General features: G+C 42.8%; 2 protein-coding genes across 4 annotated transcripts; one reads left to right on the top strand and one right to left on the bottom strand.

Annotated features, from left to right (window-relative positions):
• Positions 1-1079: 1079 nt before the first annotated feature.
• On the top strand, positions 1080-7230 carry MTFMT (mitochondrial methionyl-tRNA formyltransferase). Of its 2 annotated transcripts, none has more exons than XM_075273167.1 (9): positions 1080-1609; positions 2786-2995; positions 3072-3194; positions 4102-4204; positions 4300-4375; positions 4526-4617; positions 4990-5071; positions 5246-5313; positions 6279-7230. In XM_075273167.1, the coding sequence occupies exons 1-9, from the start codon at positions 1161-1163 to the stop codon at positions 6477-6479; spliced, it is 1404 nt and encodes a 467-aa protein (XP_075129268.1). In that variant the 5' UTR covers positions 1080-1160; the 3' UTR covers positions 6480-7230. The 2 variants fall into 2 exon arrangements, with proteins under 2 accessions (XP_075129268.1, XP_075129267.1); XM_075273166.1 differs by having other exon boundaries at positions 2783-2995.
• RFESD (Rieske Fe-S domain containing) lies at positions 7188-23827 on the bottom strand. Of its 2 annotated transcripts, none has more exons than XM_075273175.1 (12): positions 23711-23827; positions 20892-20977; positions 19988-20106; positions 18084-18186; positions 17015-17115; positions 16710-16859; positions 13550-13717; positions 13399-13468; positions 13218-13296; positions 12976-13129; positions 11037-11141; positions 7188-7890 (listed from the first exon to the last, which is right to left on the bottom strand). In XM_075273175.1, the coding sequence occupies exons 2-12, from the start codon at positions 20914-20916 to the stop codon at positions 7861-7863; spliced, it is 1104 nt and encodes a 367-aa protein (XP_075129276.1). In that variant the 5' UTR covers positions 20917-20977; positions 23711-23827; the 3' UTR covers positions 7188-7860. The 2 variants fall into 2 exon arrangements, with proteins under 2 accessions (XP_075129276.1, XP_075129275.1); XM_075273174.1 differs by having other exon boundaries at positions 23628-23821.
• Positions 23828-25155: the final 1328 nt, after the last annotated feature.

Genomic DNA, 25155 nt, shown 5'->3' with positions numbered 1-25155 from the left:
CGAGAGAACTCATTTGCTTACCGGCGAAAACCGGGATTTCTACGGAACGGCGACGCAGAGAAGACATCTAAAGGTTGTCAACGAATAACCTTTCTTAAGGCTATTCAGACTTGTTAGGGACAAAAAATTGTATCTGAATGGTAGGATCCCTTCAAGGGTATATTCACACAATGGAACTTGTACAAGCTAAAAAATTCAGCTTCAGAATCCTGCCTCAAATTCCAGACTGTGTGAACCCAGCCTTACATTGACCACTTAAAGGCGAGGGGTATAATAACAAATGGGGCATTAGGCCAGGGTTACATGGCATCTCTAGCTCCAGCTCATGTCTAGCCTCTTCTGTTCTCCTAATTTGCAGTATTGGTGGCAGATCCACAGCACATGACTCCTGTAACTACATCGCTAAGGGCTAGTTCACATGGGCACAGAGGGGGCGGATTATGGTGCTTAATACATATCATAATCCTCCCCCTCACAAAGGAGGTCTATGTAGACCACCAGGCTATCAACATGCCCTTTCTTCAGGTAGACTCCGCGGCTGATTCAGCCCCGGCGTCCGCCTCACGGCAGCAACCTCCGGAGTAGGCCCATTCATTTGAGCCTATTCCGGAGCAGAGAGCCGCGACAGGATTCCCTGCACTGCACTGGCATCCCATTGCGGCAGGTGCCCCGGAATATGCACACGAGTAATTGTGTGTGAGCTTAGCCTTACGCTAGTGACTGACTGCTGCGGTAACGTGCCATCGACCTGATCACCTCAGCAGCTGATCAATAAACAATTGTGAGCCCCTTGGCTCCTGTGTAAATGGTTGGGGGGCCAAACCAATACAGAAATCATAATAATAAATGGGCAGGGACCGTCAGGACTTCCTGAGTAACCCCATATATAAAAACTACATTGTCTCCCCACCTAACATGGCGGTTAAGAGAACATGCACATACTAAGATAAATAAAATAGAATGAACTACTATGGGGAACATTTGTCAGTCAGCACTCTCAGGCTGCTGTACAGTCGCTTCCTAGGAACCTTACTGCCGCTGTAGTTCCAGGCGGACATTTTTTACAAGCGCACCACACGGCAAAGATGGCTGCGCCCATGGGATGCTGTGGCTCGGAAGGTTGACTACACGTTTGATGTGACTGGCTAGTATACGGGACTATGGGTCTATATATCCCGCCGTGGAGAGCGCTGTCCCGGCTGGAGCATGTCTGTCCAACCGGGATTCGCATATGGGGAGCACATACAGTAAATGGACTTGTAACAAGTGGCGGGGACAGGGAGGAGAGGACTGCGCCACATGTGGTAGTAGGGGACAACACACAGCCGCGGCTGAGGCATAGAGGAGCTCGGGGAACGTCTTGGAAAACACCCGGTGTGTGGAGATGTGACCTGGAGAAGTTATCGTCAGGTTACCAGACCCGAGCACTGTCAGACTATGGCCGCGTCCTCCAGTGTCCGGGCTGCGGTCATGTGCGGCGGTATAGCTGCGGCCGCCGACTACCAACCAGTGACTCTTCCTGTGGTCGGACACGCCCCCCCTGGAATGTCAAGTTCTTCGGCACAGATGATTTTGCACTAGAATGTCTCAAGATCCTGAACAAGTACAGGTAAAGATGGCGGCTGTATTGTGGGCATAGCTAACACAGGGGGCGGTAGTGAGGTCTCGTTGGTTGATGGATCTCTTGTAAGAAATGTCTTCTGCAAGTGGTTCAAGTACTAAACATCCAGTGACCGTCTGCCATATGAACTGACGCTGCTTCATTATGTGCACAGACTACTACAGGTGTCATACATGGTCACTGAGCTCTCATTGAATCTTGGTTGTACTGTGTCCTCTGTATTAAAAAAGTCACCCCTGATCCCCGTCCTGTCTGGTGAGGTGGCCACTATTTGCAGCATCCAGAGTGAATGGAGAGGTGGCCAAACATATTCTTTGCTCTTTTCACTTCCATTTATGAGCGTAAGCTGAACATGGGTGCTCGGTTGTTTCTTTGACTCCCTTAACAGGGAATAGACAGAGAATTGTACACTTGTATGGTCACATCGCCATTCACACTCTGCCAGGATGCTGCAACTAGCGTTCACCTCACCAGATGGAACATGGGTCAAAGGACTGGAGAAAGGTGCAAGTCTCAGATGTGGGATTCACATTTATAAGGTTCTCTGTGGACATGCTATAAATCTTCAAGGCTAAGGCCCCACGGGACGACCCGCAGCTATAAAACGCTGCGGGAAAAATCTGCAGCGCGGACATGCCGCTCTGGTTTTGGAAATCGCGGCATGTCCTCTTCAGATTTTACCGCAAATTGGTCATGGGATTCACAAGAGTCCCATCCACTTTGTAGTTACTATAAAATGGCACGATTTGTCCTGCAGCATTTCCTAGGCGGGCAAATTGCGGCGTTTCCGGCCCGTGGGGCAGTATGATATAGTGGACTCTATTCATACAGCCGTGTTCAGTTCGGGATATACATCCCTGTGCTCTGTTGGTGGAACTCGGTCATGTGAATACGGCTTTATTATGAGCACATATGTAAAGCTGGCCAAATACACCTATTAGACATAGGTCACATGAAAGTCTCCCCCAATGAAATAAGACATGCACCTTTATGGCACTGTCAGTACCGATTACTTTACGCTGCGTGATTATAACAGACTATTATCTCTGTGTATAGTCCGCTTTAGCCCTTGTATACAGGTATGCATATGTAAGGAGCATATACAATGGGAGATGTCCTGTTATTAATCTGCACCTGTCTATATGTCTTCCATGGGCAAAGCAGCAAGGCACAAGAGGAAGTAGTTGGAAGACTAGAGGTGGTATCGCTGCCCTCCTTATTGCCCAGAGGTCTTCCAGTGGCGAATTATGCTTCAGAAGAAGGAATCCCATTCCATGAATGGCCTGACATTGGCCCATGTGACCAGTTTGATGTTGGAGTGGTGGCATCTTTTGGGCGCCTCCTCAGTGAAGACCTCATTTTAAAGTTTCCATAGTAAGTGATGATATATATGATATATGAAATGGAACAATCTATTTGGAACTTTACTTATTCTATTCATTTATTTCAGCGGGATCTTAAATGTTCACCCCAGCCTCCTTCCCAGATGGCGAGGTCCAGCTCCCTTAATTCACACGGTACTCAATGGAGACAAGATGACTGGAGTCACCATCATGCAGATCAGGCCGAAGAGGTATAGAACAGCAGCACCATACAATGCATGTGTGTATATGAGCAAAGAACTGTCATGTCTCTGATGGCAGACAGAGAAAGGAAGAGTTAGAGTGTCAGGCTCTAGTCATGGCGGGTTGAATGTTTTACTTACAGAGAGATGTTGCTAAGGCAGGATTACATGAACAAATGTGAAATCATTCACTTGAGAAGTTTATGTGTCAGTGGAGGAGACAGACTTTAAAAACATTGTAGACAAATGTCTCCAAGCCCGTGTCCTTCACAACACAGACTGAAACGGGGCAAGCTGCAATTTTTTCCATATGGAAAAAAGCTGTAGGTACAGTACTATGTCTGTGTAAACAAGGAAGGGGACTTGCCCAATCACTCAGCTTATTAAAGGGTACAGGGAGTCCGTCCACTAATGATCAGGTATTGATAGACGATCCTAAGGATAGGACATTGATATTGATAATTCTGTTAATCAATAGAATATCCTATTACCTAAGAGACAGCTGCAGTGTGAACACGCTACTTTAATTTGTCCAACAACTTTGTTTTCTGACTCTGCATATATGCACATTCTGTACAGAAGTGCATTTGTGTTTATATGGAGAGAGGGGAATAAGAATGCGCATATACCATAAAGAACAGCTGTCAAAATAAGACCATACAATTTGACATAGGGCACGATGCTAGTGCAAGCTGGCCATTTCAGTTGCAAAGGCAGCTATATGACACCTGGAGAGTATCTGTGGATTACCCGCCTGGCTGCCATATAGTTGCCTCAGTAACTATACCATCTAGCATACACTATCGTATCTCCACACCTGATGTCAGATCAACCTGAGGAATGGAGTTGGAGGGACACTCTAAGTTTTGATCTTGGACTTTGAGAAGATTTGGCTAATAAATGAATTCTCTTTTAGGTTTGATGTGGGTCCTATAGTGATGCAGGAACCATATCCTGTCCCTCCCAAGTGCACCTCTAAGGAGCTGGAAGCTGTGCTGTCCAAGAAGGGGGCTCAAATGGTAAAGGGTAAATGATGTCTTGTGAAGAAGGCGGCTGCTTTTTAGATTCCTGATAAACACCTGGGTGTAATTTTTATTGTTGTCTTCTCTTGCAGCTTATATCAGTCTTGAAAGACTTACCTGAACATCTAAGAACTGTGACGGAGCAACCAAAGGAGGGAGTAACATTTGGTGAGTGACACAGTGTATACCCCTTAATGAAGAGTGTTAGGCATCTTGTGCGGCTAATAACAAACCATACAGTACCGGTGAAAGCCTCTGGCAATGCAGGAAAATGAGATTACTTCTATGAATTTTTTTTTTTTTTTTAAATCTATTTAGGACCTAAGATAACCACCTCCATGAGCTGCATCAAGTGGGCAGAACAAACTCCAGATCAGATCATTCGTCTTGAACGTGCCATTGGATTTGTGGTAACAATATCTACAGCATTGTATTATTATGGCAGACTTCTGTCATGCTTATGAGCATAAGACCACTTTTTATACTTCACGCATTGTGATCAGTATTATGCAGCGCTATTGTTGGCCATTACATGACTTTAATCCTGTATGCTTAGCAGTTTTCCTTTCCTATGGGACATATATGTGACTTATATGGACAGTGTTGACTATCTGCAAAGCGCTGTGAAATAAGATGGAACTATATAAGTAAACATAGCATAGTTTGCAGCACTATTTTCCTTGTCTGAAATACCCCATTGTAAGTCCAAAACTAGATGTGTATACAGAGCATAATCTTTTACTTCAGTTCTCAATACAAACTAATTGTCTGATTTCTTACAGATGCCGCTACAGGCCGTATGGATGGGTGCACCTATTAAACTCCTCGACTTTGTAGAAGTTTCGGATTCTTTAATCACTTCAGGTCTGTCTATACTGTGTAGAAAAAAACATGCAATAAATCAGCTTTTTTTTTCTTTTTTTTTTATTGTGTATGCTCAGCGATGTTTTAGTTTGGGGGTTTTAAGGTACCAGAGTCTTCAAGCATATGCCTATAGAAAGAAAATAAAAAATGACTTTCCTCACTTTGTTTCTGCAGATTTTCCCACATTACCAGGCTCAATTCAGTATCTACCTGTACCACAGATTATGGTGGTATGTTGTAAGGTATGTAGTAGGTATCCTGCAAAATATTTGTATTACTACATACTTCTATTGTTTTCCTTTTAATATGCCTGTATGAGGCGCTGACTACTAAGGGTAAGTTCACACGGCAGAAACCATTTCCGCCATGTGACTTCTCTGTGCGGCTAGCTGCAACAGGATGCGGAGGGGGAATGAGCTGCTGTCTTCAAGGTAAAAAGATCTGCATATAGAAAATCAGTATGCTGAGCGAATGTCAGCTGAACACTTCATACGCAGTAGATGGTTCAGCCAATTGTCTATGGCCACCGTAGTAGGGTGTATTCACATCCATGAATTTAGAGCTTATTTTGGGGACGATTCCACCTCAAAATCAGTTTCAATTTCTATCTGAAATGAATGGGAGGCAGATTTGTGCTGTTTGTTCTCCAGGTCTCCTAAAACTCCCATCAAAATGAATAAGGTGCAGATTTTCAGAAAAGGCAGCTAAATCAACTTCAGTTTCCAGAAACCAATTTTTTTTTTTTTTCTGTCTTCTGAAATTCATGTGTGTTAATGTACACTACAACCAATACTGATATACCTGGAGAAGCTCTGAAATTGGATAGCATTACTTACATGGTTAAAGAGGACCTTTCATGTCTTCATGAAAGTGCGGTTTTATACACCACTAAAAAGCCAACAGTGTGATGAATTTCCGGCATTGCGGCCACCAGGGCACATATCCGAGCCATTAGTTTCGTCATTGATATCTCCCCACTGTCAGAAGTGCATTCTGCACAGGCTAGCATAATTGCTGGGTGGCAACAAACACCCCTTTGGCAGTACAATGCTATGTTAGAGTACTGTCAGCAATGAGTTCAGTGCACTGTCAGCTTTCTAGCAGTATATAAAACCAGACTTTCATGAAGACATGAAAGGTCCCTTTAAGTTGTGATTTCCGGTTTGTGTTGCAGTTATGCACACTTGTTGCCTTTTTGTGTTGGCAGGATGGCTGGGTTGGCATCAAGGCTATAAAACTAAGGAAAAAAATGTCTGCTAAGGATTTTTATAATGGTTACCTACACCCTTGGTTTGTGAAGAAATCTGATATTCCACTGGAGGAGTGCCGCTTCTACACGCTTCATCTTCCACCAAAATCAAAGACTCCAAAGCAAAGATCACTATCTGCAGGGAGTATGGGGTGCTAGCAGAGATGAAGCAGAATGAAACTAAATACAGTGCCTAAGAGAAATATCCAAAAGAGCTATACGTGAAGAAGACTGGAGACCTTGGGAGTGACACAAATCATCGCAACTATGTGTAATAAAGACAGATTATACAGAAATTAAGTTATGAATTGCATTGCTTTAAATGTGTTTTCTAGGACTCACAGGGAAACTGTTACCATCACTATATGCTGCTATCACTGTCCTATGGCTAGGTGATAAGGTGTTCTCTATGGGTCAGCACGTGATAAAATCCCATACTTATTCCTGTATGGTAGCTCCACTTTCCTCTATTGGAGCGGTGTGGTCAGGAACTCAGCAGGTGACCACTGTTTTTAGTGACTGAGCAGTGATTTCCAACAGGGGGTGCCACTCTGGTTGGGAAGATTACTGCATGTCCTCATGCAAAATTGTTTGCATCCTTAAGACTTTATTTTTGTTTTGGAAACAAATTGGTTGGGGTGCCCAGAATCTGAAATACTAACTGTGTGTTAGCCACTGTGTATTCATCTGCAGCTAACAGACTGTGACTTACAGCAGCACAGTAGATGAGAAATCTACAAATGTCGCAACCTAACAGGAGAGGTTTTTTATTTTTTTTAAACCTTTTGAGCAATTTGTTGGCAGCAGTGCCATGTTAGTAAGATTCATTGTGTTTAATTACAAAAGACAATTGAACTGTAAAGATGATTTATTTTCTGTGTAATTTAATAAAATGTTTCTTTTAAAAGAATGCAGCGACATCCTTCATTACAAGTAATGCGATCTATGTGATGCTTGCCTTTAACACAATGTTAAAAGCTTTTTTATATTGCTTATGGCGCAAAAATTATCCTCCTATCATAGAATAGAAAATAAATTTCTGATAGATGGGGACCCAAATGCTAAGACCCCACATGATCCTGAGATTGGAGGTGTTTACTCCCATTGAGAATGTAGTGATTATTTAAGACATACCACCATCCCCCTTCCATGACATTCGTTTCAGTGGGAGCGCAGAACACAGTCAAGTAGTATACGTCTGATGCTCACATTGACATCAGATGGAGCGGGAACACGTCCATAGAACTGGCAATTTAAACTTGTATCCTATGAATAGAGGATAAATAATTTTTGTGGCATAACCCATTTAACAGTATATACAGTGAGCCTAATAAAATAAAAATTACTTTTTTAAATTTAATTTAGGAAAAAAAAAGGTTAAAATCCATTTGTATCCTTGGCTACACATTGCCCAGCAATGAGTCTTTGTAACGTGTTGTAAAAATGGCGTGCCAGCCGTGAAGAAGCAGCAGGAGGCAAGAGCGTGCTTTAAAATAAGCACAGATATCCCTGTTTATGTATGGCAGCTCTGAGGATTCTTTCAGGATGGTTTCACCAAGGGTAGATACCACTGCAAGAGAGGAAACCGTAAGTATGCAAACTAACAAAACAGACGGATATAACATATACATATAACTGTTGCATAGTCATTGCACTCTGATATTCCATAGTTTTTCTAGATCTGGGCTTTCAGTGATTGAAAGTGTGGCTCATAGGGTTGAGCCGATCTTGAGATTTCAGGATAGTTTTTAAAATCCGATTTCCTATCATTTTCCATCTGAACCCGATCCTAATACAAGTCAGTGGGATTTTTTTAACCACTTCCGGACCGCCCATAGACTATATACGTCCGGGAAGTGGTTGCCTAGTTCTGACAGGACGTACCTGTACGTCCATCAGAACACAGCAGCTGTACGGAGATCGTGTAGCTGCTTTCAATAGGAGCCGGTTGTAACTTCAGCCGGAGCTCCTAGAGAGAAGACAGGGCAGATTTATTACCTCCCCTGCCTTCTCGATCGCTGTGTTTACAGCGCTCAATGAGCGCTGTATAGACCGCTATGGACACAATTCTATGGCCATAATTCAGCTGCCCTCTGACCCGGCGGACACGTGATCCGCTGGGAGCAGTGTCCTGCCAGAGCTGCTGGGTCCTACAGGACTCAGATCAGCTCTTCATACTGTGTATAGCAGCGTGCAGGAGGCTGTATTCCTCCTGTAACTGAGGTTAAATGTAGTAGCCCCAGTTATAGGAGAAACCAGCCTCCAGTACAAAAAAATAAGTGATCAGATGTCCCCAAAGGTCTCTTATCACCTTATGGGGGGACACCATCTGAAAAAAAATATATAATAAAAAAGTTCTAAAAAAATGTAAATAAAATAAAAAATAAATAAATAATACGCTAATAAAACGCTGTTATTAAAGGTTATACCCCCACCCCCGACGACACCATACAAAATAAAAATTACCGTAACGGAGAGGAAAAACTATATTATAAAGTTTTTCAGTGACACCAGACACAATTTCCCTCCTATTTTGTTTATATTTTCCTATTTTTGGACTCCATGCTGTGTAGCGATTAAAAAATCACCCGGCTACTTAGTCCCCCCTGGTGTACACTTACCTGCACACAGAACCGCTGCCGCTCCATGTTGTTCTCGCTCCTCTATCCCTCTCTAATTCAAGTGCCTCCAGTTGTGGCATAGGAGAGTGTGGGCGGGGAGACGTGAGTGCATCACTCACGTCTCTCCTCCCAGTACCCATCCACACACTCCTAAGCCACAAGCCCCACCTTTTCCCAGCATCAGTAACACTAGCCACGGGGATACGCACGGTGCTCTGCAGGCGTGTGAATTAGAGAGAAGAGCGAGAACAACATGAAGCGGCAGTGGTTCTGTGCAGGTAAGTTGAGCGATTGGGATCGGAATTCCGTTCCGATCTTTTTTAGGCACAATCGGAACCTGATCGCGATCATGAAATTTAGCCGATTGGGATCCGATCTTTTCCGATCCCGATCGCTCAACCCTAGTAGCTCAGTAAAGCAGTGAAGAGTCCTGGTGTTTTATCTATGTAAAACTGGCCCAACCATCTAGTAATCTCTCCCATATTATTCACTAGTCAGTAAAGGAGCTGACTGCCCAAGTAATACATGCTAAACTAATGCCTACCCATAATAAACAGAATCATATACCGTATTTTCCGGACTATAAGGCGCACATAAAAACCTACGATTTCCTCAGAAATCGTAAGTGCGCCTTATAGTCCGGTGCGCCTTATATATGGATGGAAGCGGCAGCAAAGTCTGTGTGCTGCTTCCATACATACATAAAAGGCACCGTAAGGGTGCATTCACACTACGGAACGCCAGCGTGTATCACAGCCGTACACGCCGGCGTTACAGCAGGGCTGCCGGACACTTCCCATTCATTTCTATGGGAGCCAGCATGCGAGCGCTCCCCATAGAAATGAATGGAAAAAAGCAGTCCATTCATTTTTATGGGGAGCGCTCGCATGCCGGCTCCCATAGAAATGAATGGGAAGTGTCCGGCAGCCCTGCTGTAACGCCGGCGTGTACGGCTGTGATACACGCTGGCGTTCCGTAGTGTGAATGCACACTACGGAATGCAATATCATAATGCTTCTACTACGGCTACTGCGCATGCGCCCAGGCCATTATCAGTTCGCGAGCGCCGGAGGAGGAGGACAGAACATCGGAGGAAGAGGAGGCCTGAATGCCCGCCCACCCTGCACCGCTCCGTAAGTTTCACATTCTGTTTCAGGGTTTTATTTTAAAACGGGGGGGGTAGTTTAATATAACTTTTACGGTTGGGCTCTATCAGCATGATTTTGCTGATAGAGCTCCTTTAACTCCTCGCCTGCCGAGCGCTTCCAATAGAAGCGGTTTGCACGCGGGGGTTAAGCGGCCGCTGGCAAAGTCTGCGTGCCGCCGCTTTCAATAACATATAATGCGCACCGGACTGCTCCTTATAGTCCGATGCGCTTTATATATGAACCGAGACGGACTATAAGGCGCTCATGGGCAATGCGCCTTATAGTCCAGTGCGCCTTATAGTCCGTAAAATACGGTACCAGTGTGTCCACTCCAGCGCATGATTCGGCACAAATGCCGCCTTCTGCCTATTTATGTCAGCAACCACCAACTGAATCCACACAAAACCAGTGTTTTTTTTCACAGAAACTATCAAGAATGTAATTTCTCTTTTCCTGAGAACGTGAACTTTATTACAGTTTTTATTATTTACTGTCTGCATTTTTTTATGTGTTGCACCTTGGGTTTCCAGGCTGCTTCTGACTTCAGGTCAGATGATCAGAACCAGCATTAAGCACAAAGCGCCCTTCTCTCGTGTTCAATAGTATTAAATGTATATGGGGACTGGTTTAGCTATTACAATGAGGAGGGAGATGGGAGCCGATTGCAATCACATGACCTGGTATTGAAACCCTCCTGGAAGCATGAGGTTCAACACAAAGAACCAGGACAGTAAGTAACAAAAACTCCCCGAGCAGCCCTTTAACGCTTGCAGGAAAATGTGTGCCAGAAGAACTAGGACCTGGTTCAGGTTTTTCAGGCATTGTATCTCCTCTGCAAACACGCACGGTGTAAGCATGCCCAAATAGTTCCAAGAGTGGAAGCTGAACCTAGTCTAAGATTAAGGGGTATTTGGAAATCAAAGTTCGGTCACATTATTACACATTACCTCTTCAGACATCCCTGCAGATTTCCTGCCCTCTGTATTGAATGGAGGTTTTAGGTATCCTTTGAAATACAGTGGTACCAGTTCATGGAAAGTAGATAAGCAGTCCTAATGGGAGAAAGATGGTCAGTACAGATAGTGTACTTATAAAATACATGTTTCTTAGGTTACCTTTACATGGCTGCATTTTATGGTTTACATTACATTTAGGGTCCAAAGCCCTGAACTCACCAGCTGTGATCTGTGACCCCAAAATAAACTGACTACATTATGGCCATCTGAAGGAAACCCCATAAATCCCATAATGGCTTTAACAGAGCAACCCTGTATCCTTTACTTTACCTGTGCACGTATTGTAACCATGGTAAAGCCAGAGGCACAAAACTTTTACTGGGATATACAAGGAGTGTGCGCCAAGTATTAAAGGGGTATTCCCATGAACATAATCACATCTATATTGGTAGATAATTAAAAGTTAAACATTTTTGCAATTATAAGTAAGTAACTATCTTAGTGGTGACAGTCTGTTTTCTAGATTGGTTACCAATGGATATGATCACAAATGCAGAAACTTTCTATGGTCTGGGACTTGTCAAAAATCCAGCCATGATTTTCTTATTGTAGCCGGGTTATCAGGCAGGGACATACTTGTATGAGAAGATATCTCGGCCACAATAAGGAAATCATGGCTCATTTTTTGACTTCAGAAAAGTTCTGAATTCCTGGTCGTATCCACTGGCAACCGATCAAGACAACAGACTGTGACCACAAGGTAGTTAGAGAAAATCCTTTCAAATCTGCAAATTTTTTAATTACTTATATTTGCAGAATCGGTTAACTTTTAATCATCTACAAATTTAAAAATGGTTATATTCATGGGAAAACAACTTTAACTGTAGTTGGAATACTTGTAGAGATACCTCAATGTTATACTGCTTACTATGAAACATTTCATTTTTTTTCCCAGTATTTATTTTCTCATGGAATTAAACATAAATTACAAATTACTGATTTTTTTTTTTATTTTACATTTCCTGGCATTTTTTGATTCCTGTGGTGTTTTTTTCCCCCCAAAACACAATATGCTCTGGGATGCCATTTTTTTTTTTACCAAATGGTTTTCGTTTTTTTTCTTTATATGGTAAAAATCCAAGATAGGATAAGTAATTTGTATCAGGTCAAATCGGGGTCCGAAACTTGGACCTTGTCCTGATTAGGGCTAGTTCACACGGGGCAAAATGGTCAAGATTTTGAGATGGAATCCGCGTCAAAATCCTGCTGCCTCCCATTGAAATCAATGGGAGCCGGTCATTTCCTTTTTCCGTGAGCGGTTTGTTCCCGAGCTGCCCCTTCCTCAGGAGGATCCCGCAGCTGATTCAGCCACGGCGTCCGCCCTGCCACAACACCCTCCCAAATCAATGGGCCTAATCCGGAGCAGAAAGCCACGACGGGATGCCAGTGCACTGCAGACGAACTCCTAGTCAAGTGAAGGGGAGCAAGGCTGCAGTTCCAGGAGCCACCAGTACATTGTACAGAGCTCCGTGCACTGTATACAGCTTCTGGTCTGTACAGTGTAGCAGTAGTGCCTGGAACTGCAGCCCCGCTCCCATTCACTTTAACAGGAGCAAGGATGCTTATGGCCATATACCTAGTATATGATTTCTTTTTTTAAATCAGATAATTTTTATTAACAAATTTTTCTTAACATAAAATCAAACAATCGACAAAACAACAGCAACACAATAACAATTCAAAGTAAATATGGAGACACAATCCCACACATAAAGAGGGAGGGGGGAAGTGATTTCTGGTGGACCCTGACTGATCTGATACTGATCACCCATCCTGTGGACTACATTCAGGTCCTTTGCATCCTTTTAAACAAAAAAACACCAGTGTAAAAGTGTGTTGGAAGCTTCATGAAGAATTCTAAGTCTCTCACCCGCTGCTCCATGTTACAAATGTAAGTGAACCACTTCATGCCCGCTGCCACATGGGTGATCTCGTCTGTGTAAATAACTTCTAATATCTCAGATGAACTTTCATCTCCCTGCGCCAAAAATCTTTGCAGAGTCTGAGGGTGGACATCTAGACCTCTTAAAAACAGAAGAAAAACAAGTGTTAATGCATACTACATGTGTACATGACACTACAGTAGTGAAGGGAGGCTATCCAGTTTATTACCTGGCTTCATGGACCATATGGACAATCGCTAGACGTCCTAGAAGGTGATGTGCTGTATCTGAAGCAGACTGCCACAAGCCTAGAAAGGTAAAGAGACCTATGGTCATATAATGGTCTCTGCACAAAAACTATTTGCCGTGTTCACTGATACACTATAGCATGTTCTTAGTATAACACTCACCATTGTGCACAGGAAGGTCTCCAAAATGACTGCCCAGCTCTACAAGTCGCTTCTCCAACAAGCAGTAATGCTGAGGAAGACATGTCGCCAAAAATTATGGGTGTCACATGAACGAGGGAGGATCTTTAGCTATATAATGAGAGGGACAAACCTTTGCTTCATCTCCAGCAACTTTCACAAAATCTGAAAAGAATTCTTTTGGAAGTTTCTCACCCGTCTGTAGCTGAAAGGTGGCGAAGCGAGCAATGATATCCCAGGACAGGTCTATTGCCCACTGCTCGATATTTGCTAAGGAGTGAAGCAATGCTATTCTACTGGCCTAGGAGTCGAACATAAAGAATAATGGTTACAAAAATGCCAGAAGAACAAGATTTAGAGAAAACTACAATGTGTGATCACATGACTGCCCAGCCAAACACATGGGACACTACAGTAACTTCTGAGGTTAGTGCTCTCACAAGAACAATAGTCATGGCCTTGGCAATTGTTCCATCCAGAGCTCAGTGTGGCTCTCCACAGCTAATGTTACATTGGGTGGGAATGTCTGCCCCTTTAATCTAAGTCCCTACATAGTGAGCCACAGCCAAAAAGCAATGCAGGAAAAATACATTTTTTTTTCTCACATCACTTTTTACATAAGCTTTCTGCTTCCATTATACCTATATAACAACTGCCGGCATTTCTGTAGTGTGGGGAAGGTAGCTCGGTAGCAGCAGTGGTGCAGACCCAACCAGTCAGAGACAGGGACACAAATCTTGCAGCAAAAAACGGTTTATTTACAAAAACACAGCAAAAAAAAATAAACCTTTGTGTCAGGTACAGGATAAGCAAAACAAAATACAGCATTAACTTCGGCAAAACAGTAAGAAACAAAATCCTGCTCGTCTGAGCTACTAACTAAACAGTAAGTCACACGTATAGTTAGCTTATTTTTACCAACAGCCACATGAACAAACAAATGAGCACAGTCTCACCGGACACAGAGTAACAGGACAGGCCCAAACGCCTCGTCTCACTCTCTGGATCTGCCCTGAAGTGCAGGCTCTTCGGCCTTTCATGGGTCAGTTATGAGCCTATGACCCGCACCTGGGCTGAAGCCTACTTAAGACCCACACGGGACCACACATAAGTTAGAAACCTGGGGCTGCTATAGTGAGACTCCAGCACTCTGCCGGTCACCTTCTCACAATAGGTATTTTTAGCATTTTTCCAAACGCAGCACTTCTGCTGCGGATAATTTCCTGCAATGTGTGGATGGGATTAGCTAGAATATCATCCATTTTGCAGTTAATGTGAAACGAACCGTTTTTTTGCTGCAGTGGAAAATTGTGGCGCTTACGCTACATGGGGCCCAGCATTAATCTGGCGCAAACTGTCTGATAATCCAGTATCTATGAAATCGCACTGGTGCTGGATAAAAAGAAGTCTATTATGTTAGGGAAATGCTAGTCAAGCCACTCCACAATATACTCTGTTAAGATACTCCAAAGGACAAAACTAGTTTAAAAGCCATAAAAGGTGATTTATCTGCTGAAGTTATTTATGTAAGACTCTGATCCAGAAGTTTTTGTCAGAACCGCCAGTTGGAATGTGTTTTATGCAAACAAATTCTGTGTTACTATGGAAACTCAAATACTTACCGTTCCACCAAAATTTAATAAGTGTTACATGATGACCAGACAGTTCTGTGGATATTCTGGACAAGGGAATTAAAATGTATAAAATGTTCTAAAGTAAAATAATCTGTCCGTCCAAAAACACATATGAGGGGAATTTATACATGGTCAGAAAAAGAGTATATTTACACACTATATCTATATGTTTGAGAGAGAGAGTGTGTGTGTGTGTGTATATATATATACTGTATATATATATATATATATATATATATATATATATAAGTTTTCATGTTTACTAAGTTATTCTGGAACATATATATATATGAAACATGAAAACTTATGCAAAGAGAAGGGTTAATGACTTATTAAGCTGCACTCCTGCTCCGTATCTGACTGCTTGTTTACATTATATTATTCTGCATATTAAGCCTCACACATAGGGATGGGGAGGGAGAGGATAATTCTCCTGATGGCTCCTTAAATGCCTCATTCTGTGCATTATCAGTCCCTTATCTATTACTATGGCACTGCTGAAACACAAGAAATGGCAGAATGTAGAAGCAGCAATTATTTGAGTGTATTTTCTAATATCCCCTCCATCTTCATAGACTAATATGGAGAAAGTAACTGCCTGCAATGTGGAGAAGAAAACAGATTTCTTTAATAAGATTTATTATGAAGTTTCTTATTTTTACACGTACTATTTACATAGAAAAGTTGTTTATAACTAGGAGTATGCTCTAAATTACTACTCTGCGAACTGATACTTTGTGAATATATATTGTCATGATTGAGAAGGAATAGAGACATTTCTATTAGATATAGAGGTTTTGTTCCCTGCTAACACATTCAGGATTTGATGAGGATTTACTGTAGATGTAAAGCCTATGGATTTGCACCATTAAATGACAAGGATCCTAGAACAGATCTACCAAAATTACAAGTGTCAGCCTCAGATTTCTGTAGCAGAATCTTTTGTAAAAACATGTCAGGTTTACCATGGGCATGGAAGAACATACACTAATCATTCAAATATTCATATCACTATTATATAACATATATATATATATATAGATATATATATACACACACACACACACACACACACACACACACCCCCGAAAGGTGTGCCATTAGGCTAAGCGCTTATTCATATAACAGTGTTTCACAGCCGTGTGCTAGCCAGTTTTTTTGGTTGTTGTTTTTTTTACTGGCCAGCACACGGCTCCATTGTAAACATAGAATGTATTCACACAACTTTAATACATAAAACCCTGTTATGAGTAATAAGGGGGAACAATTACCAACAATGGCACATTACGGAGTGTTATGCCAGTGTATAATTACAGTGTAACATTCATCAGATTCAGCAAAGTCATACAACTCCATTTGTGTTCATTCCTATTCTAAACAACATGACATAACTTCCACTTTTGTAACAGAATCAAAAGGCCCATATATAACCAGTGTCTATACTGAATACCTGCATGATAAGAATCCTCAACTACCGTATATAACACTCTGTATTGTGTACCATATGTATCACTCTTTAGTAAGCTGTACGTGATCTGTTTAAAGCACGTCAATACACTGAGTCACAAAAATCCAATATTAATGTGCTATATATCAAACAGGCTTTTGCCAATATGGCAAAGTTTTCAGAAGCAAAAGAGGAAAGGAAAAAAGTCTTACCAGCGTGCCTCCCTTGCCTCTCTTGATTCGGCCGGGCTGCACTATGGTGAGGTTCTCTTTGCGGCTTGGCTGGGCAGGGGGTTCAGTGTGTCCGATTTCTGTAATTTTTCCTGAGTTCCACAATTCTTGTACTTGATTGGTCAGTTTAGCCTAGGGAGAATTTTATTTATTTTTTTGATATCTGTTTAGTACATGCAAAAAACTGATGCAAATGGATGCTGATCTGTTTACATAGACATCCACGTCTAAAGACAACCAATTGGCTCCTACAATTTATAGCACATCTTCCACACTTGTAGCCTCACCTTCTCTTCTGGATTTGGAGTGCAGAGGATTTTGCTGGCCCAGTAAGTCAAGGAACATTCATCATCTATGGCTTGTGTGCTCCCAGCAGCTCCAATACTTCCTATAACACATAATAACCCAATGTTAGGGTTCTTAAAAACTACACTTCAAACTTATTTGCTCAGTTAAAGGGGAAATTTTGTCAAAATTCTTTTCTGATTTGTGAATACAGATGTAACAGAGTTAACCTGAACTTCTGAAATTGGTTACACTGCTGCAGTGTGATATCTTATCACAGAAGACAACAAAAACCAAGGAAAAGTCATTGAAAAATGTTTTCACAATGACTTTTCTTTGGTTTTTGTTGCCTTCTGTGATAAGATATCACGTTGCGGCAGTGTAATCATTTGCATTAGTTTGGATTAACTCTGTTACATCTGTACATCAAGTAATGTTAAGATTTGTTACGTCTGTAGGTATGTATGTGGGAAAAGATATTACTATGTGGGCGGGAAGTGGGACTTTCTATAAGCACAGGATAAAGGAAAAGATTCTGACATATCCAAGGGTTTAGCCAAGCATATTCGACATTTGGAGTTCAGAGATGCCAACGCATCTCTGGGGCAGTTGTCAAGGCTGATGCCCAGCAAATATCTTGAACAGGGGGCTATATTAGTTAACCAGACTGGTGTGCGGTATCTGCTGGACGTCAGAATCTCTTCAGGCCGGATGTCTGAATAGATGGGAGAGTATTTTTGAACAACCCCTTAGGCCTAGTTCACACGGGGTTCTACATCAACATATTCCATTGCAGCTGCCGCGACAGGATGCTGGTTCAGGGCACCGTGGAATCCGGTGCACTGCACTGAATCAGCCGCGGAATCCGCCTGAAGAAAGGGCAGCTCGCTTCTTTTTTGCGCGAGTGGGAACAAACCGCTAGCTCAAAAAAGAACGCTAGCGGTCTACAAAGGGTGGATTTTGAGGTAGATTCGGCGTCAAAATCCGCCCCTCTTGCCCCGTGTGAAAGAGCCCTTAAGATGCCATGAAATTCTATAAACAAAACATAAAATGCAATAAAAACAGTCATACCCTGCTGTTTAGACTGAGTTTTCTTCCAAGGGGTTAAGGATAATGCATTTTGAGTCTGGATATAAATTTTCCCTTCACAAACCTTCACTTCATACACTTGATTCTAGAAAAATAAATTTTAAAACAATAATCAGATAAAGGAAGCAGCCTGGCCTAGCGTCTATCCCAGTTGCTAGAGTTTTATCATTTTTTTTGTGAATAGTGGCTCTTTCCTAAATCTGGCTAATTATGACCTACATCAATTAATTAACTATTTTACCTTGATTTTGATTAATGAACAATTATTTTAGGGAACGCCACTTTTACATGCCATATCCCCTTATTTATATGCAAGACCATGTCACTGAATTTTAGTTATTCACATATCAGTAATCCTGTTTGGATAGTATACAGTTAGTGACATATCCTGTAGCCAATGGCAGTGTGAGACATGATGTCATAGATGCGAAATAACTGAGCGCGTTCACATCCATTAATGGAGTGGACTATTGGTTATTTTGAGATTTATTGCCCAGTGCTACTCCTTACAAAATATCACTTCCTCAATAAATAATTTTCTGAATTGTTGCATTAAAGGCTTATTCTTACTAATAAAGTAATGTCAAATAGCTAGGATATACCATCAATTTATAATCATTGCAGGCCTGATCTCTGGGACCCCAAATGATCCTTAAAGGGGATCTATCACTGGGAAAAGTCATTTTTATCTAATCACATGCTTGCATAGGCTTTAGAAAGGCTATTCCACACTTACCTTTTGTATGTAGATTGCCTCAGTGGTGTCTGAATAAGTCCGTTTTTATTCATATGCTAATGAGCCTCCAGCCAGAACAGGAAGTTCCCAGCAGCCTCCTCTCTCCTATTATCTTCTATGTGTGTGAAGCAAACAGGAAGCGAGTCATCATCATCAGCAGTCTCCCATAGGAAACAGCAGAGAGAGGTGTGCACAATCTATCGTGCACTAGTCTAATTAGCATATGAATATAAACGGACTTATTCAGAAACCACTGAGGAAATCTACATACAAAAGGTAAGTGTGAAATAGACTTTCTAAAGGCTATGCAAAGATGTGATTAGTTAAAAATTACTTTTCCTAGTGATAGAGCCCCTTTAAAATGAAGGTTCTGCGGCACTGTGTCTCCTTTTACTTCATTCCTGTACAACAGTGGTATTCTCAGAGATCTGTAGTCAGTCCTATTCACAATGGTTTTGGAAATCACGGCGTGTCTGCTGCGCTTATTTTCCCACAATGTGTGGGTGGGATCCACTTTGCAGGGACTGTAAGGGTAAGTTCACACAGTTTTTTGGTCAGGATTTTGAGGCCATTGAAATCAATGGGAGCCGGTCAGTTCTTCCATTCCGGAAAAAGAAGCGACATGCTCATTCTTTCAGGCGGATTTGCCTTGCGACATACGCCTGAAGACGCTCCCTCCCGACTAGGCCCTAATCCAAAGTGGATTTGCAGCTACCCGTATTTTGGACCGGAACATGAGGCGGATCGCTTACCCTCCCCAGACTCTGATTCAGTGGCTTACACTGGGACTCAATGCACCAAATAGTTACTCTTTGGGTATCTCATAGATCAGGGATCAGCATCCTCAGCATTACAGCTGCGGCACTAGATCTTCCAGCATGCACACTTGCTCATGTGCTCTTGAAGCTGCTATTGAAGTGAATGGAGCATGCTGGATATTGTATTTTTCCAACAGCTGAGCTGCCAAAGCTTGCTGATCCAGGTTATAGATGTTCTTGTTTAAAGCATCGCCATGTTATGATAGTAACCCATAGTTTGGTCATCAGGACAGAGTCTGTAATCTTTGCTATACATGATGCTATCCTGTATACAAAATAAAAATATTATAACGTTTAATGCTGTATCAATAGAAAACTATGGATTATTGGACCTGCAATCCAGAGGAAGAAGAGCCATCATCCAAGCAGAATTCAAAGTAATGCCACGGACAGGTTAATGCCAGTCGCCCATCACACAGATCCTCTATGTCTCCTTGCTCCAATGGCCCACCTAGTGGTTGAGGACAAATACCATTACATTAATCGTCGACACTATACAACCAGGAACTAAAATATATTATTATTACCATGATACCATCTAATTGTAACTGAAGCAGAATTCTCATTGATCCCTACCAGCAGTTCACTGCAGGCACTGCATGAATACTATTATTATTAAGTCCAGCACCATCCCACTCACTCCCTGAACACAATGTATAGGTTTTGTATGGAGTGTTCCGGTGCAGTTATCTTTACATGCCACTACAGTTTGAACATATGTAAAGGTATACAGTCAAACATACTAATGGCTGAACAAATCCTTACATTAAACTGTCCTGCAGCAATAATATCCTAATAAGAAAAGAGACTAAAAGTTCTATAAAAGGTCCTTATAGAGTTGTCTGACTCTATGCTAGTAGGGCGATAAACCTAACAATTCAGTACTCACCTCTCCCTGCACCTCCATTCATCTATATACAGATCACCCAGCTGATGTCACCGGTGACGTCCTGTGTATGAGAAGCGACCTCTGCAGCCAATCACAGGTCTCATCAGTGACCCCTTCACAAACAGCATGTGACACGCTATTTGTGTTTGTGAAGAGGTGACTTCGAAGGCCTGTGATTGGCTATAGATGTCACCTGGCACAAACAGCCCAAGACCTGTACACATACGAATGGAGCTGCAGGAGAGTTATGTGGATTTCCCCACTATTAAATTATAAAAAATATGGAACGCATAACTCTTTATTTTATAGAAAACACTCTCACTATTACAAAGCATCTGATAGAATACCTTCATGGGGACATGCCGAATCCATGGCATAAAATTTGCCATGTGTGTGTATTACGACCAAATGTTCTCCATCCTCTGAATATAATCTAAAAAAGAAAGCAAATGTTATAGAAAATATGTCTGTACAAGTAAGCTGTAATAACAAGCACATCACTCAATCTGGCCTAATAACATGGGCACCTATCATGGGTTTCCTTTGTTTTCTTCATCAGTTTAACTGGTCAGTTTGCTAATATAAAAAAAAACTGATGTGAGAAACAGATGAACGCAGATGACATGACTTTCTATAAAAAGGTCAATGTTAAATAAAAACGGATCAGTTTCTGTCCATTTTTTGTAGTGGGGTTTGTCCTACAGTTCATCAGTCTCCATCCACTTTCATCCATTTTTCGCATCAGTTACTTGGACCTGATCAGTTAAACTGATGACCAAAACATGATGTGAATGGCCCCAAATAAGTAGATAAGCGCGGCTCCCTTTTCATAATGAATGGAACAGAGGGTTTGTTTAAAGAGGATCTCAGACGTCCTCAGAGATGTGCAGAATTACAAACTGCTAGAAAGCTGACAGTGCACTGAGTTCAGCACACTGTCAGCTTTCCCAGTATGCACCCCGATGCTAGAGATATCGGTGCAGTCAGCATGCCTCCACACTCAAAATGGCAGCCTTACAGTCTAGGATCATCGCTGGGCTGTGAGGAACACCCCGCATCCCAACGATACTCTTCCACTGCCTTGTGCACATGCTCCAATATCCAAAGTGGGCCATGGATGATGACCAGATCATAGAGGGAGGGCGTTCCAGGGCACTGGGTCGCGTAGTTCTTTGTTATTATGAGAGCAATGGTGACTACCTTGTTCCTCCAAAGAACACATTTAAAGTGAAGATAAGATCTCAAGAGCAGAGGAAGCGATCTAGAAGGGGCAGGGAAGCGTTTTATTTAAAGAGGACTTTTCACCACTTGGAGCACATGCGGTGTTATATACCGCTAGAAAGCAGACAGTGCGCTGAATTCAGCGCACTGTCAGCTTTCACGATCTGTGCTGGTATCGTAGCTCTTTACCATCAGAAGGGCGTTTTCTGACAGTCAGTCAGGAACGACCTTCTTCACAGCAACGCCTATAGCGGTGTACTGTGAGAGCAGGGAGGAATGCCTCCCTCCCCTTCTGACAGTACTCGTCCATAGACAAGTACTGGGGAGACATTCCTCCCCGCTCTCACAGTACAGCGCTATAGATGCTACTGTGAGGAAGTGCGTTCCTGACTGACTGTCACGAACGCCCTTCTGATGGTGAAGAGCTACAGTACCGGCACCGATATCTCTTTGCCTGGGGCACTGATCAGAAAGCCGACAGCTTTCTAGCGGTATATAAAACCGCATGTGCCCCAAGTGATGAAAGATCCTCTTTAAGTGAAAGTCTGCTATGTGAATGTGCTGCAGGTTTGATAGGTCCAGTTCTGGTGACAGAGCTCCTTTAAAAGGTTTGTGTGCTTTATTAATGGTTCTCATTTGTCTCTCAATACCTGGAATGGCCACTGATAAGTATGTGACATGCCTCTCTAGGCATTGGGAAACTAGCGCACAGGCAACGCCAAGCAGGACAGCGGCGCAGAGATCATGATAACATCCTTTTTTCAGTGATCGATCACTTAAAAAAAGGGATCTATCAGGGTATGTCAATATGGGACAACTACCCCACACATTATTCACAATGGCATAAACAACAGCCAATTGTCATGTCCCCTAGCACAAACAGGACATCACTGGTGATAGCAGCCAGGGGACCTGTATACAGATGAACTGAGCTGCTGCTACTGGGACCCAAGGCCCCAGGAGAGGGGAGTACTGTTTTTTATGTTTAAGGGCTCCTTAGCCTCAGCTCATGGGCCCCAATGCAAAACCTATCATTTGACCTCTAACTACCTTTTGCCGTTTAGAATAGTGATATATTTAATGTGACACTGGAAAATTTGCAGCCCCTTCAGGGTCCAGTGGAGACTGTTGCACCCTCTATAGCTTATACCCCTGGCCAAAGTAATAAAGGGGTTGTCGTATGCGAGTGACATCCTGGTTCCTTTCCTTAGGTCACTGAGGCCTCAGTTGTCAGGTGAGACAAGGAATTCTGCTAGAATAAGTCCCAGGTGAGTTTTTTTTTTTTGTTTTTTTCACCATCCCTGGCCTTCTTGCAAAAAACAAAAAAAATCCCTGTATATTCTGGACAACCCCTTGAAATAATAAAATGGAGTTGGGCAATCCCTTTAAACAATCCATCCTAACATCACCCAATCTGCTTTCCACCACTATTAGCTTAGGGTGCATTCACATTTGCATTGATTAATCTATTCTTCTGGCAATGAAACAGATTTGTTAAATGATGAACAACAACAGATCCTGGGGGCCCCAATGACTATAATGGGGTGCGCTGGGTATCCATTATTTTCTGCCTGACATTGCTTGAGGGAAAAGTCATACATTCAGGGCATGTTCATGTGTGACAGATGTAACTGATTCAGATGTGAACATGGCTTTATCAGGACATGAGGGGGGACACTATACAGAAAATCTACGCAGAGCGCCATATACATGATATATACCTCCATTCATGCTATTACACTGAATGCCATTCCTGTACAGTGGGCACACATACCCATAGTGCCAGCCATCTGTCAGCAGTCATTACACATGTGGTGCAGCAGTCACATATCACCGTAGTATCTACATTACCAGGCTCTTACTTAGTACAGGGGGATTTAAACCTCTCCTTGTCCCCGACACACTGCCAGTTACTGTGGCTGACCACCTCCTTCAGAGCGCTCACCAGCTCCTCCGAGAAGCCCTCCATGCTCCACGACACACAGCCGCCGCAGACAGCACACAGTCGGCAGGAAGTAGAAGTCTAGGCCGGGGATTGGGCCTTGCTACGGGGAACCTCCTGAGGGGGCGGGGCGAGTCAATGACGTAGTTCAGGGTCCTGCTCCAGTTCTTATGGCAACATGGCCCCGCCTCTACTTCTTCACAGGGTTGCTAGGACATTTCCTAAGTGAGTTACCAGGGTTGCAGACATCAGGGCCTGGTCCTGCTTTCACATCCTGGAGTTTGCATGAAATCTTTCAGATATCTGTCTATTGTCTGTGATATGTATATATACAAACCTGGCCTACCTACCTTACAGCATGTTCACATTACAGCTCATCTCATTTTGGTCATCATTGTTGCCATCATGTGTATTTTGACTGTCTCCCTTTTATTCATTACAGCGTATAATAGAAGAAATGACATGAAGTAACTTAGGGAGTGTTCACACTACCGTCATTGTCTGCTCCTATGTGCGTTCAAAATCTCGCACGGACATTAGCAGCGGACACTAGCTGTGTCCGTGACACTTTTCATTCATTTAAATGGCGATCGGGTGCGTTCTTTTGCACTCCTTGCCTGTCCTTAACTATCCGTTTGTAAAGATGCATACCTCCCAACCGTCCCGATTTCCGCGGGGCATTCACAATTCTGGTGACATGTCCCGCGGTCCCGGTTGGAGGGAGGTATGTCCCGATTTCATCTCAGATCTGTGTCCAGAGGACGCAGATCTGAGTTGAACACATACGCGACTAAAACAAGGAGCTGTCACAGGTCAGCTCCTTGCTTCGCCGCTGCACGCCACCTACTGGCTGTGTAGACACGATGTGATGATGTCACATCGCGTTTACAACTGTGTGCGAGAGAGAGGCGTGGAGAGAGAGCGGGGGAGCGAGGAGAAGGTAAGTGTAATGTGTACACTGAGGTGGAACGTGAAACTGGGGGCAGATGAAGGAGAGGACGGCATGACACTGGGGGCAGAGATGTAGAGACATGAATCTGGGGGCAGAGATGGAGGGGTGGTCCTTCTACTTGTCAGTAATCTTTTCTGTGGACGTTCGGCTGACTATCTTTTACTTTGAAGTAACATGACTGCAGGTATCTAAACAGTCATTATTTGTTATATTGGGTCTGGCTTTGTGTTCGCCCTGGTGATGTGTGATTTGAGACATGTATAGTCACATGCAGTAGTATTGTTATGACTTTCTCCATGGCGTTATAGTTATTAGAGATTACTACACCTCTCAGACTCTCTTTTAGATATTTCTTGCATTGTTCCCTGTAAGTTATAGGGTCAAATAACACTGATGTGTATATGCTGTGATTATGTGAGAGATTTATTGTGGGTGGGTGTCTACACTTAAGTGCATACCACTCAGTGGGTATTCTCTATTACTGGCATAACAAAGC

The sequence above is a fragment of the Leptodactylus fuscus genome, chromosome 5 (assembly GCF_031893055.1).
Source record: "Leptodactylus fuscus isolate aLepFus1 chromosome 5, aLepFus1.hap2, whole genome shotgun sequence".
Taxonomy (NCBI): Eukaryota; Metazoa; Chordata; class Amphibia; order Anura; family Leptodactylidae; genus Leptodactylus; species Leptodactylus fuscus.
Note: the sequence above shows the minus strand (reverse complement) of the source record. Positions and strands in the feature narration are given on the sequence as shown.

Bases quoted from the DNA above. Each gene is read 5' to 3' on its own strand.
- MTFMT (XM_075273166.1), top strand. From the start codon at position 1,161: ATGGGTCTATATATCCCGCCGTGGAGAGCGCTGTCCCGGCTGGAGCAT. The intron at 4,205-4,299 runs GTAAAGGGTAAA...CTTCTCTTGCAG, and splicing joins CCAAGAAGGGGGCTCAAATG to CTTATATCAGTCTTGAAAGA. The intron at 4,376-4,525 runs GTGAGTGACACA...AAATCTATTTAG, and splicing joins AAAGGAGGGAGTAACATTTG to GACCTAAGATAACCACCTCC.
- RFESD (XM_075273174.1), bottom strand. From the start codon at position 23,734: ATGGAGGGCTTCTCGGAGGAGCTGGTGAGCGCTCTGAAGGAGGTGGTC. The intron at 13,297-13,398 runs GTGAGTGTTATA...TTACCTTTCTAG, and splicing joins AGACCTTCCTGTGCACAATG to GCTTGTGGCAGTCTGCTTCA. The intron at 7,891-11,036 runs GTAATGTGTAAT...CCTCTCTTGCAG, and splicing joins CTGCAGGGATGTCTGAAGAG to TGGTATCTACCCTTGGTGAA.